The sequence below is a fragment of the Pyrgilauda ruficollis genome, unplaced genomic scaffold (genome assembly GCF_017590135.1).
Source record: "Pyrgilauda ruficollis isolate IOZ18807 unplaced genomic scaffold, ASM1759013v1 scaffold62, whole genome shotgun sequence".
NCBI lineage: Eukaryota > Metazoa > Chordata > Aves > Passeriformes > Passeridae > Pyrgilauda > Pyrgilauda ruficollis.
The window spans coordinates 691,509-702,883 of NW_024527933.1; the positions used below are offsets into that span (position 1 = coordinate 691,509).

Genomic DNA, 11,375 nt, shown 5'->3' on the forward strand with positions numbered 1-11,375 from the left:
GGATGGGTGGTGATCACATCTCTGAGCTCAGACAGACATGGTCTTCCCTGGGCATCTTCAGCAGGTGGGCAGGGATGGGATGGGTGGTCACATCTCCTCTGAGCACAGACAGACATGGTTCTCCCAGGAAAACCCTGGGAAGCTGTGAGAAGCTGTGGTGTGGAATTTGTAGGCAACCCTGGCAAGGGAAGAGATGAGAATCTTGACTCCTTGTTTCAGAAGGCTGAGTTATTATTTTGTGATATTATATTATATTAAAAATGCTATACTAAAACGATATTAAAAGAATAGAGAGAAAGACACAGATAGAAGGTTAGAAAGAATGAAGAAGAATGAATAACAAAAACTCATGACTGCTCAGAGCTTCAACATAGCTGGCTGTCATTGGTCATCAAGTAAAAACAAATTCACATGAGACCAATCAAAGATGCACCTGCCACATTCCACAGCAGCAGATAGTTATTTTTTACATTTCTTTTCTGAGGCTTCTCACCTTCTCAGGAGAAAAAATCCTGGCGAAAGGATTTTCATAAAATATCACAGTGGCACTGTGGAACGTTGTATTTGCCAGGTTCCCCAAATGAGGGAGGAGTGATGCATCTGACTCCACGTTCTTAGAAGGCTAATTATGATGATACTATATTATATAAAAGAATACTAAACTAAACTACACTAAAGAATACAGAAAGGATACTTACTTAATGAAACTCTTGACTCTTTCTCCAGAGTCCCAACACAGCTTGGCCCCAGTTGGCCAATAAGTCAAAATAATTCACAGCAGAAACCAATGAAACAACCACCTGTTGGATAAACAATCTCCAACCACATTCCAAAGCAGCAAAACACAGGAGAAGCAAATGAGATAAGAATTGTTTTCCTTTCCTCTGAGGCTTCTCAGCTTCCCGGGAGAAAAATCCTGGGCAAAGGGATTTTTCCAGAAAAGATGACAGTATCAGTGGGAAACTTAGAGAAAAAAATTCAAACAATTCTTATCTCTCTTTCTGTAACCATTGTTTGTAGATATGGCTCTCCAGAGTGTGCTGTTCATAGCTCACCAATACTGTGAGAGGTTTTTATTTTGAGGCCAATCAAGTCTCACCTTAACGAGTCACATCAAAAAAGGACCTGCTATTTTCATTAAATTGCCTTCTGATTCACCTTCTGAAGACGGGAGTCTTTCATTCCATCCCTGACTCAACAGCATCAGGGATGGAGGGCTGGGCTTCCATCAAACCATCTCACCTGGACATCCCCATCCCTGCCTCCACCCCAGACTGCCTCCATGCCTGCTTGAGGGGTCTGAGGAGCCCGGGATGAGGGAATCCATGCCAGGAAAACACAAGGAGAAAACCCCTCCTGAAACCTGCAAAAAACCCAACGGCCCCAAGCAGGGAGGAGGTTACTCAGTGCAAAAAAACCAAAAGCCCCAAGCAGGGAGGAGACTGCCCAGTGCAAAAAACACAAAACCAGCCCCAAACACAGAAGAGGCTACCCAGTGCAAATCAAAGCCCCTTTCATGGGGTCCAGATGCCTTCTAATGTTACGAGGAGGCCACTCCTTTGTTCCTTTTCATCTTTAATTGGACCAAGACGTGATTTTATTTGCACAATGAGAAGGCCCCAGCGATCCTCAGCAGGTTCCACAGGCATGTCCCCAGGGCTCTTTAATCTCAGGCTTTGGGAAGGTGTTTTAAAGCCAGGTTTGCAGGGTGTTTGACCCACAGCGTGACTCCAGACGCTGCTGAAATGCTGATTTCTCTCCCTGAGACTCATCTTGAGTTGAAACCAAATCACCTTTGCTGCTCTGCTCTGTGAGGAAATTGTTCTTCGGACCTGGGTGACATCATTTGTTCCTGTGAGGTCATAAGTGCAAGATCATGACTTTGCTGCAGGATCTAACTTGAAAAACTGGGCAATCAGTGGAAAATACTTCAAGACCAACACCTTCAGTGAGAGCAAAGGGAGCAATAAAAATTACCGGCAGAGGAAATTACTTTTAGATACCTGTTGGGGTGGGTTTTTATTGTTATTTTTTATTTTTAGGCAGCTTTCTCAGGTGCCAGAGCCTCTCAGTGAATGGATGAAGGCGGTTTTTATGGTCCCTGTTGTATCTCACAGGAACTATTGATGTTCCTAATGAGCTATTTTTGATGGAGGAGGAAAACGAGGCCACATCCTCAGCTGGTACAGGCCAGCACCATCCCCAGCTTCGTTAAACGTGACCGGAGCTTCTCACTCCAGCTCTGACACCTGGGGCTTTTAATTCTCTTTTATTTTTTTTTATTTTCATGCTGACTCTGTGCTTTCTCTGTCCTTTTGCAGAGTACTGACAGAACTGGTGTCCAAAATGAGGGACATGCTGATGGACAAGACAGAGCTGGGCTGCCTGCGAGCCATTGTCCTCTTCAACCCTGGTATGTGCCTGCCTCTGCTCTCCTGGTCCTTCTTGGCTGCTCTCCTGTCCTTTTTTCTCCTTTTCTTCCCCAAAAAGCCCTGTTGGAAGTAGCAGAGGGCACCCAGATTCCACAGGGCAGGAAGGGAGGCAGGGGTGAAAGTTGGTTTGGTTTGGAAAGGACATCAAAGCTGATCTTGTTCCAAACGTCCTGCCGTGGGCAGGGACACCTTCCACTGTCCCAGGGTGATCCAAGCCCCATCCAGCCTGGCCTTGGACACTTCCAAGGATGGGGCAGCCATCTGAGCACCCTGTGCAGGGCCTCCCCTCCCTCCCAGGGAAGGATTTCTTCCCAAAATCCAATCTAATCCTACTCTTTTTCAGTTTACAGCCATTCCCCCTTGTCCTGTCAGCTCTCCCCCTTTTAGAGTGACTGTGAAAAGAAAGTTCAGGTGCTTGAGGGAATTGTCCCTGAATTGGAACCAAGTGGAATCTAGATGTTGTTGAAGAGAAAAATATGGATTAGAGCAACACCAGAGCATGGAGATAATTGTCTCTGCTTCCCAACCTCATCATCCAAGGGCTTTTATTACCTGCATTTCTGAAAAAGCCCTTTGCAGACCTGGAGAGGCTGAAAGACATGAAATGCGCTCATAAAATACACAAAACCTTCAATTTTTGACCATGGTTTCAGTCTTTGGGAGGGTCACACTGCTCCCTTTTCCCTCTCAGCCCCAACTGCCCAAGAGAAGAGGAAGGTTCAGTGCCAAGGTTTTTCTCCAACATTCCAGGGAGCAAATCCCTGTGCAGCAGGAGGCAGCCTGCACATACCTGCACAGCTCTCTGGGGGGATCTCTGGATTTCAGAGAGGATCAGAGCAGAACCAGATGGCAGCCAAGGACAAACCTCTCCATCCACACCAGCCCTGCCCTCCCTGAGCACAGTTTGTGCCCAAGCACAGCTCCTTGCCTGGATTTTCCCACCACAGCCAGGCCATGCTGTTCCAGCAGGGTTTATTACAGTTCCATGGGTTTGTTTTTCTTCTTGACCAGTTTGGTTTGTTTTTTTTTTTTTTACGTCCCCCCTCCTTGTAATCAGCAGTAATTTATTGTCTGTAATTTGGGATTAGCCATTTATGGTCAAAGAAGGGGAATCTGGAGAGGTTCCCGTGGCACATGTGCTTGGGGATATCGATTTCTGCACTGTCCCTTTCACCCTGCTAAAAACAGATCCTCACTGTGCCCTGTCCTGGGGCTGTGCCAGAGCAGGGGCTTCTCCTTCAGCCCCACCACAGTGCTGGAGGCAGAAATCCCACCAGCCCAGGGCTGGAGGGGGAATTAATCCCTTTCAAATGAGGGTCTGAGGGACCACTGGAATGATCCAAAACATTTGGGGTTTAGGTATGAGGTGAGAAAAAACCTGTAATTGTGGAGTAAACCTTCGAGTGCTCCCCAAGTGCCTGGAGCTCAGAGCTTGCAGCCACACTTTGGTGGGGCTGGAAGAGATGGAGGGAGTGCACAGAGGGGTTGCTGCCTGCCTGGGAAGGCTGGAGGCGTTTGCCTGATGGTTTTTGTGTTGCCTTTCAGACTCCAAGGGCCTGTCGAACCCGGCGGAGGTGGAGGCGCTGCGGGAGAAGGTGTACGCGTCGCTAGAGGCTTACTGCAAACACAAATACCCCGACCAGCCCGGCAGGTCAGCTCCCTGTGCCCCTCCTCCTGCACCCTGCCCCCCTGCAAACCCCCCTGCAATGGGTGCTGCAGCTCCCAGGGTCCCCTCTCTGTTCTGGGCTCTCTGTTCCCAGCGATTCCCTGCGGATAAATCCCTCGTTTCTACCCGCTGCAGCTCTGAGCATCCCTAAAAATCCTCCCCTGTGCAGTGCACAGAGCTCTTTATTCCCTTGCCAGGAAATCCAGCAAGGTGGGCAGAGCTGAGGAGCCCCAGCTCCCGCAGCCCCAGCAGTGGGATGAGCACGTGTGGGAAGGGGGTATCATTTCCCTTTAGGAAACCACGGCCAGCGAAACCGCAGCAAAAATAGGACTCACATGGAGTTAATTTTCAGTGGCAGATGAGCATCATTGCTGGGAAGTGAAAGCCTCAATTGATGCTCTTTTTCTCCCCTCCCTGCCTCCCCCAATCCAGCTGGGAATGGGAGGGGGAATCAGGAATGTGTTCCTGGATGGCTCCAGAGCTGAGTGGGCGCATTTTCCCAGTTACAGCCTGGAGCTGGCAACTGCCAGTTAAGTTCCTGACAGCTTCTTGAGAAACCAAGCACAGCACTGGAAGCTGCTACTGGTGCATGAATGGTGAGGGAAAAACAGCCCAGGCAACTGGGATTTGCATCTCACCTGCATTCCTGGCCGGGTGTGGATGTGAAATGAAAAGGGTGCTTTCACAGCAGCGAGTGCAGTGGGCAGAGCGTGCCCTCAGAAGTGATGCTGGATTTGGTTTTTCCCCCATTTTGGGTCTCAAAATGTTGGCAGATGAAGAAAGGTGTGTTGTGAAGGGATTTCTGGGACGTTGCTGGTTGGTTTGAGGCAGGCAGAGTGAGGATGAGGGTGCCATGGGGTGTGTTTGGTTTGTGGTGAGCAGGGGGATTGAGGGATGGGCACAGGACACGGAGCAGGGATCACCCCTCCTCTTCCAGAAATCTTTATTAAACTGCATTTCTGGAGCAAATCCAGAGCCAGACGCTGGACTTTGGCTGTTGTGGTGTTGCAGAAGAGCTGTTCCTGGCACCAGGAGAGCTGCCTTGGGAATCATGGCCAGCAGCTCTTCTGGATCATTCCCTTGGTGGGTGAGCTCTTGCTCTGCACGTTGTGCAGGATCTGCAGCCTGGCACATGCAGAGGGTGGCACAGGTCCACACCAGTCCACAGCACCAGTCCACAGCAGCTCCCCAGGGCTCTGCCTCAGTGCTCAGTGGTGTTTGAGGGAGTGTTTGAAGCCCAGAAGCTGCACCAGGGGCTCTGCAATTTAATCTCTCACTGGCTCTGAGTGACCTCGGGTTGGGAACCTTCTTGTGTGATGCTCACAGCCATCCTTGGTGACCTGAGGTTCTGCACGCTCAGGGATGTCCTGAGAGCTGTGCCTGGGCTCTGCTGCCCCCCCTGCATCCCTCAGAGGTGCACTGGGAACCTTCTTGTGTGATGCTCACACCCATCCTTGGTGACCTGAGAGGTTCTGCACGCTCAGGGATGTCCTAGATGTACCCCAGATAAAACCAGCACAACAAAAAAAAAAAAAAAATTAACCAAAAAAAAAAAAAAATAGGGAGAGGGAATTGTGCATGCGTGTAGAATATCTGTGTGCTTGTGCATGGCTCTGTGTGTGCTTTCTGCAGGGTCCCATTCTGCCTGGCTCTTTGCTGCTGCTCAAGCCCTGATTTTGCAGCAGGAAAAGCAGATGACCCTGCTGTGGCCATTGAAGGGCTTTTTCCCTGGATTTTTTTTGGGAGCACTCACTCACTCAAGGAGGTGACATCCAGTGGCACCTGGGCTGCTCCAAGGCGCTCCAAGCTGGTGGCTTTCTCCTGGCTCCTGTCACCCTCAGAGCCCAGCAGCAGCAGCTTTTCCCTGGTGAGGGTGGCTGTGGGTGGCTCACTGCCATCCTGGCTGGGTCCTGCAGAGCTGCCAGCCCTGCCCAGCCCTCCTGCCTGCTGTGACCTGAAACCATCTGCCCCAGCAGGGCAGGCTGTGGGGACTCAGAGCCCTGGGCAAGGGGAGCACCCCTGGTTTGCAGAGCTCCCTCCAACTCCTGTGTCACCCTCGGTGTCACCCCTGGCTGGCAGCCCCAGGGTGTAGCTATGATATTCTATGAAAAATCCTTTGCTAGGATTTTTCATAGAATGCTGGGAAGCTGAGAAGCCTCAGGAGAGAAATGTAAACAATAACTGTCTGCTGCTGTGGAATGCAACAGGTGTATTTTCCATTGATCTGTGTGGATTGTTTTCAGTTGATGACCAATCACAGCCACTCGTGTTGAAGCTGTGAGCAGTCACAAGATTTTGTTATGTATTCTATTCTTGTTCTTCCTGGCTGTCTGATTACTTTTTTTACTCTATTCTTTTGGTATAGTTTTAATGTAGTATTTTAATATATATAATAATATAATAAACCAACTTTCTGAAAACGTATAAAAACCTCACATCTCCACACTTGGGGTGTTTCCAGCACCAGGGCTCAGTTGGGGATGGCCAAACCCCAGTGAGGGCTGCTGGGGCTGCCCAGAGCCTGCAGGAAAAGGGGCATCACACAGCTCACCCCACTGGGCATCTCTCCAGCCCCTTCCCTGCTGTTTGCCTTTTCCCTGACCAAAACCTCAGCTGCTGCTGCTGCTTGCAGCCCTGCCAGTGCCAAGGCTGATCCCTGGTGCCTCCTCTCGGTGGCTGCAGTGCAGGGACCCCAGGAGCATCTCGGGGTGTCCCCCAGCCCAGGGCTGCCCTTTCATCCCTTGTCCCACCCTTCCAGCTCAGTTCCCAGCCCGTGTTTGTTGTGAATCTCCCCGTGGCTGCCTGATCTCCGAGGCTGGGCCCTAATTCCTGATTTCCCTGCGCAGCTCTGCGTGCAGCCCCACGGTCCGATACCAACACTTCGACTCCAAACCTCGGGAAGCAGAGCTGCACCTGGGGATGTCTGACCGTGCCGTTATCTCCTTTTCCCCAAAGGTTTGCCAAGCTCCTGCTCCGCCTCCCAGCCCTGCGATCCATCGGCCTGAAATGCCTGGAGCACCTCTTCTTCTTCAAGCTAATAGGCGACACGCCCATCGACACCTTCCTGATGGAAATGCTGGAAGCGCCGCACCAAATGACTTAGAGAACTCTGCTGGGTCAGTCCCTCGCCCGGCCGGGCTCCCTCGGGGCCCTTCCTCTGCTTTCCTCGGCCCCAGCCCGTCCCTCCCTGCTGTCCCCAGCGCCGGAGGCACCGTCTGCTCCTGGGGACCCTCCTGGTCATCCTGCCCTCCCTGTCCGTTCGCTGTCACTGCTGCGTCTCCAGACCTGCCCGCTGGTTCCCTGTGCTACTTGTAGAGGAGTGGGAGCGGAGAGAGCTTTGCCAACCCCTGCCCCCGCCGTGCCGTGAGGTTTGGGATGAGCCACCACGGGCTGGTGTCACCGCCAGCCCTCCCCCTGGGGACAAGGACGGTGCCAGCCCTCGGGGCAGTGGGGGTTTGGACGAGCCGAGGGGAGTGGTTGGACTCTGCCAGATTTGCAGCTGGGCTATTTTCAGAGGATGGAGTTTTTGGAAAAAAAAAAAAAAAAAAAAAAAAAAAAAAGAAATAATTTCTATTTTTGGTTTCTAACTATTCTTAGTAGTCTTGGTAGTTACTTTGCGGAGGGAGAGGCCGTGCCCCCTGAGTGAGTCACCCGTGGCTGCACAGAGAAGCCTTCTCCTTCCACTTCAGAGCATTTGGGATTGAGCTGAATCCCCCCAAAACACGGTGGCAGTGGCACAGGGAATGCCCTTTGGCCACTCTGGAGGGTGCCCGGGCATCGCTGCCCACCCCAGAGGTGTGGACATGAGCCGGCTGCAGCGCTTGCTTTAAGGCTGCCAGGGACTCCCCATGGTCCTTCTCCAGCTCCTGGGGGCTTGCTGGGAGCCCTGCCCTCAGCACAGCATCCCAGAGCATCCCAGTACATCCCAGTACATCCCAGTGCTGCCCCAGCATCCCACCGTGACCCCGCTCTGGGGTTTTGGGGTTTCGGCTCACCCAGGAGGCTGCTCCTGTTCTTTCAGCCCTGCAAAACACTGCAAGGCAACAATTAGTGGGAGTGCTCAGCCAGGCTGGTTAATTGCAGCTGTTAATTAGTGGTGAAGCAAGAACAGGGCTCCCCCCTGCCCTGGATCTGCCCCGTGAGGGTGGGAGGGCCTGGCTGAGTGGGGGATGTGGCAGCAGCATCATCCCTGTCCTCCCCGGCATTCTGAGAGCACCAAAAGCACCTTGGCTTTTGCACAACCCTTTCCTTGAGTCTTGGTGACAGGATTTTGGGGGTTAGGGACAGGAATGTGCTCACACCCCACGGGATGGGATTCCCCCAGGAGTGTGTGGCCAGCGAGGGAACCATGCCCCTTCCCCTCCCTCCTCACCTGGTGTCTCCTGTGCCCCACAAAAACACGAGCTGGAGAAAAAACGAAGCAGAGGGAATGATGAGGGATGTTGGGAAGGGTTTTCCCCCCTTGGCAGGATGGACGCACTGTGCTGGGAGCTGAGGAGGAGGTGCTTCCCCACCACTTCCATGTGGTCTGTGCTTTAAAAAGCAAAGGATGAGGTCCCCAAAATCCCTTCTTGCTCCCCATGGTTTGCAGCTGGTTGAAAACTCCTTTGTTGCTGGAGGGGGATGGAGCAGCGCCCACCACCTCACTCCCACCTCTGTTTTGGAGGGGACACCGTTGCCCCCTGCCTGTTGCCATCCCAGCTGGAGTGCCCAGCTCCATGCCCTGCAGCTCCAAAATAAAAAAAACCACTCTGGATTTCAGGTGGCAGCTCCCCCTGGGGCTGGCCCGAAGTGGCGAATCGGCAGAGGCAGGCAGAGCGCCTTGGCTCTGTTTCCCCAGCAGCCTGCAAGCCACTGAAAATATTATTAAACAGCTTCACCCTGCAAGAATTTGCCAAGAAAACGAGGCAGGAGAAATGAAATCTGGCGAGGGTGCCAGGAAACACGAGCAGGCTGTTCCCTGCCAGCGGGAGGCTGGCGCAGCCCCAGGGGGTGCAGGGAGGTGGCAGAGCCCGGAGCCCCCAGCCCACCCAGCCCTGGGCAGCCCCCAGGCCCCAGCAGAAAGGAGCCTGGGACTTGCTTGGCACAGAGGAAAAGCTTTGGGGAAGTTGGTGGATGTTGCACTAGGATAAACCCGCTGGTCTCTGGTGGGTTGAGCCACTTTTTTCCTGGGGGTGGCTGGGGAGGGGCTCTTGGGTTCTGTGGTGGCTGCAGGGTGGCACAGTGGGAGATCCCATCCCATCCCATCCCATTATCCCAGCCCATTATCCCATTCCATCCCATCCCATTATCCCATCCCATCCTTATCCCATTTTACTTCATCCCATCCTTTTCCATTCTGTGACGTTCCATCATCTTCCATCCCTTTTTTTCCCATCTGTCCCCATCCCATCCCACCCTGTCCCATTTCATCCCATCCCATCTCATGTCATCCAATCTTCATGCAATCCCATCCCATCCCATCCCATCCCATTATCCCATCCCATTATCCCATCCCATCCCCATTAGCATCTGACCTTACAAAGCCAAGGGGAAGGCTCTGCAGGCCCCAAGCTCCAGGTCAGGCTCATCCCTGTGCCTCAGTTTCCCTGCTGGAGCAGCACAGCCTCAATCCATGCCCGTGGCGGAGGGGATTTTGGGAAAGGCTGAGCCTTGTCCTGGGGATTTAATCTCAGCTGGTGAAAGGGAGTTGGGATTCCCTGAGCCCCCAAAGCCCAGCCTAGCCCCTCCATCCTCACCCCAGCCCTTCCCGTGGGAAGGAGAAGCTTTTGTGTGTTGGGAACAGCCAGAGCAGCCTTAAAGCAACGAGCTTTGCATGAGTTTGAGTCTTTCCTTTGTATTCTTTTCACTTTGGGCTTTTTGTTGTTGTTGTTGTTGTCCTCATCATGATAAGGCAGAGTGTGGAGAGGTGAGCGTGGCTGAAGGAAAACAAAAGGCACATTATTCCCTGGAGAGGTAGGACGTGGATTTCACCAGCTCTCAGTGCTCCTGCAAAAACCTGCTCGGATTCGGGTGATCTGTTTGTAATGCTTATTTTAATTCCTTTTTTGTTGGTGGGACGATCTTTCATTTTCTAAAGATGGCACAAACATCAGCCTTTCAGCCACCTGCTGCACCCCTCGCTGCGTGTTCCACCCACCCCACACCCAGTCCAGCACTTCCCAAACCCCTCCATGGCAACTCCGAGCTTCCCTTGGCACTGGATCTGCCCAGGAGTGCCCGTGGGGCCGTTGGGGTGTGGGAAATGCTGAGCCCTGGCCTTGCTGACCCCTGCACTGCACTGGGGACAGCCCTGGGCTGGGCTGCTGTCCCCAAAACCAGGCTGGGCTGCTGATCCAGAAGCAGTCTGGGCTACTGACCCCAAAACCAAGCTGGGCTGCTGACCCCAAAGTCAGGCTGGGGAGCTGACCCAAAACCAGGCTGGGCTGCTGACCCCAAAACCAGGCTGGGGAGCTGACCCAAAACCAGGCTGGGCTGCTGACCCCAAAACCAAGCTGGGGAGCTGACCCCAAAGTCAGGCTGGGCTGCTGACCCCAAAACCAGGCTGGGCTGCTGACCCCAAAACCAGGCTGGGGAGCTGACCCAAAACCAGGCTGGGCTGCTGACCCCAAAACCAAGCTGGGCTGCTGACCCCAAAGTCAGGCTGGGGAGCTGACCCCAAAAGCAGGCTGGCAAAAGTGGCTGGGGGGCTGCTGATCCCAAAACCACGCTGGGCTGCCGATCCCAAGAGAAAGCTGGGGAGCTGTGCTGTCCCCATCACTGCAGGCTGGGGAGCTGACCCCAAAAGCACCTGGGGAGCTGTGCTGACCCTAAAAGCAGCTGGGGAGCTGATCCCAGTCCCCAAGAGCAGCAGGGGAGCTGTGCTGTCCCCGTGTGCGGGCTGGCTCACCGGGGTGTCCGTGTGTGTCCGTGTATGTACTGTAGATATCAACACTGTATAATACCCCACTCACATATACACTTAGAGAACTGTAGCTGATCCCAAAAGAAAGCTGGGGAGCTGATCCCAAAGCCAGGCTGGGGAGCTGCTGATCCCAAAACCACGCTGGGCTGCCGATCCCAAGAGAAAGCTGGGGAGCTGTGCTGTCCCCATCACTGCAGGCTGGGGAGCTGACCCCAAAAGCACCTGGGGAGCTGTGCTGACCCTAAAAGCAGCTGGGGAGCTGATCCCAAAGCCAGGCTGGAGAGCTGCTGTCCCCAAGAGCAGCAGGGGAGCTGTGCTGTCCCCGTGTGCGGGCTGGCTCACCGGGGTGTCCGTGTGTGTCCGTGTATGTACT

General features: G+C 53.3%; 1 protein-coding gene across 3 annotated transcripts in view; it reads left to right on the top strand.

Annotated features, from left to right (window-relative positions):
• Positions 1-9,484, top strand: part of RXRA (retinoid X receptor alpha) — a 101,657-nt gene extending 92,173 nt beyond the window's left edge. For all 3 annotated transcript variants that reach the window (XM_041484049.1, XM_041484050.1, XM_041484051.1), the window contains exons 8-10: positions 2,322-2,413; positions 3,978-4,083; positions 7,054-9,484. In XM_041484049.1, coding sequence (XP_041339983.1) covers positions 2,322-2,413; positions 3,978-4,083; positions 7,054-7,201 — 346 coding nt within the window. In that variant the 3' untranslated portion in view covers positions 7,202-9,484. The remainder of the gene's footprint in view (positions 1-2,321; positions 2,414-3,977; positions 4,084-7,053) is intronic.
• The last annotated feature ends 1,891 nt before the right edge of the window (positions 9,485-11,375 follow it).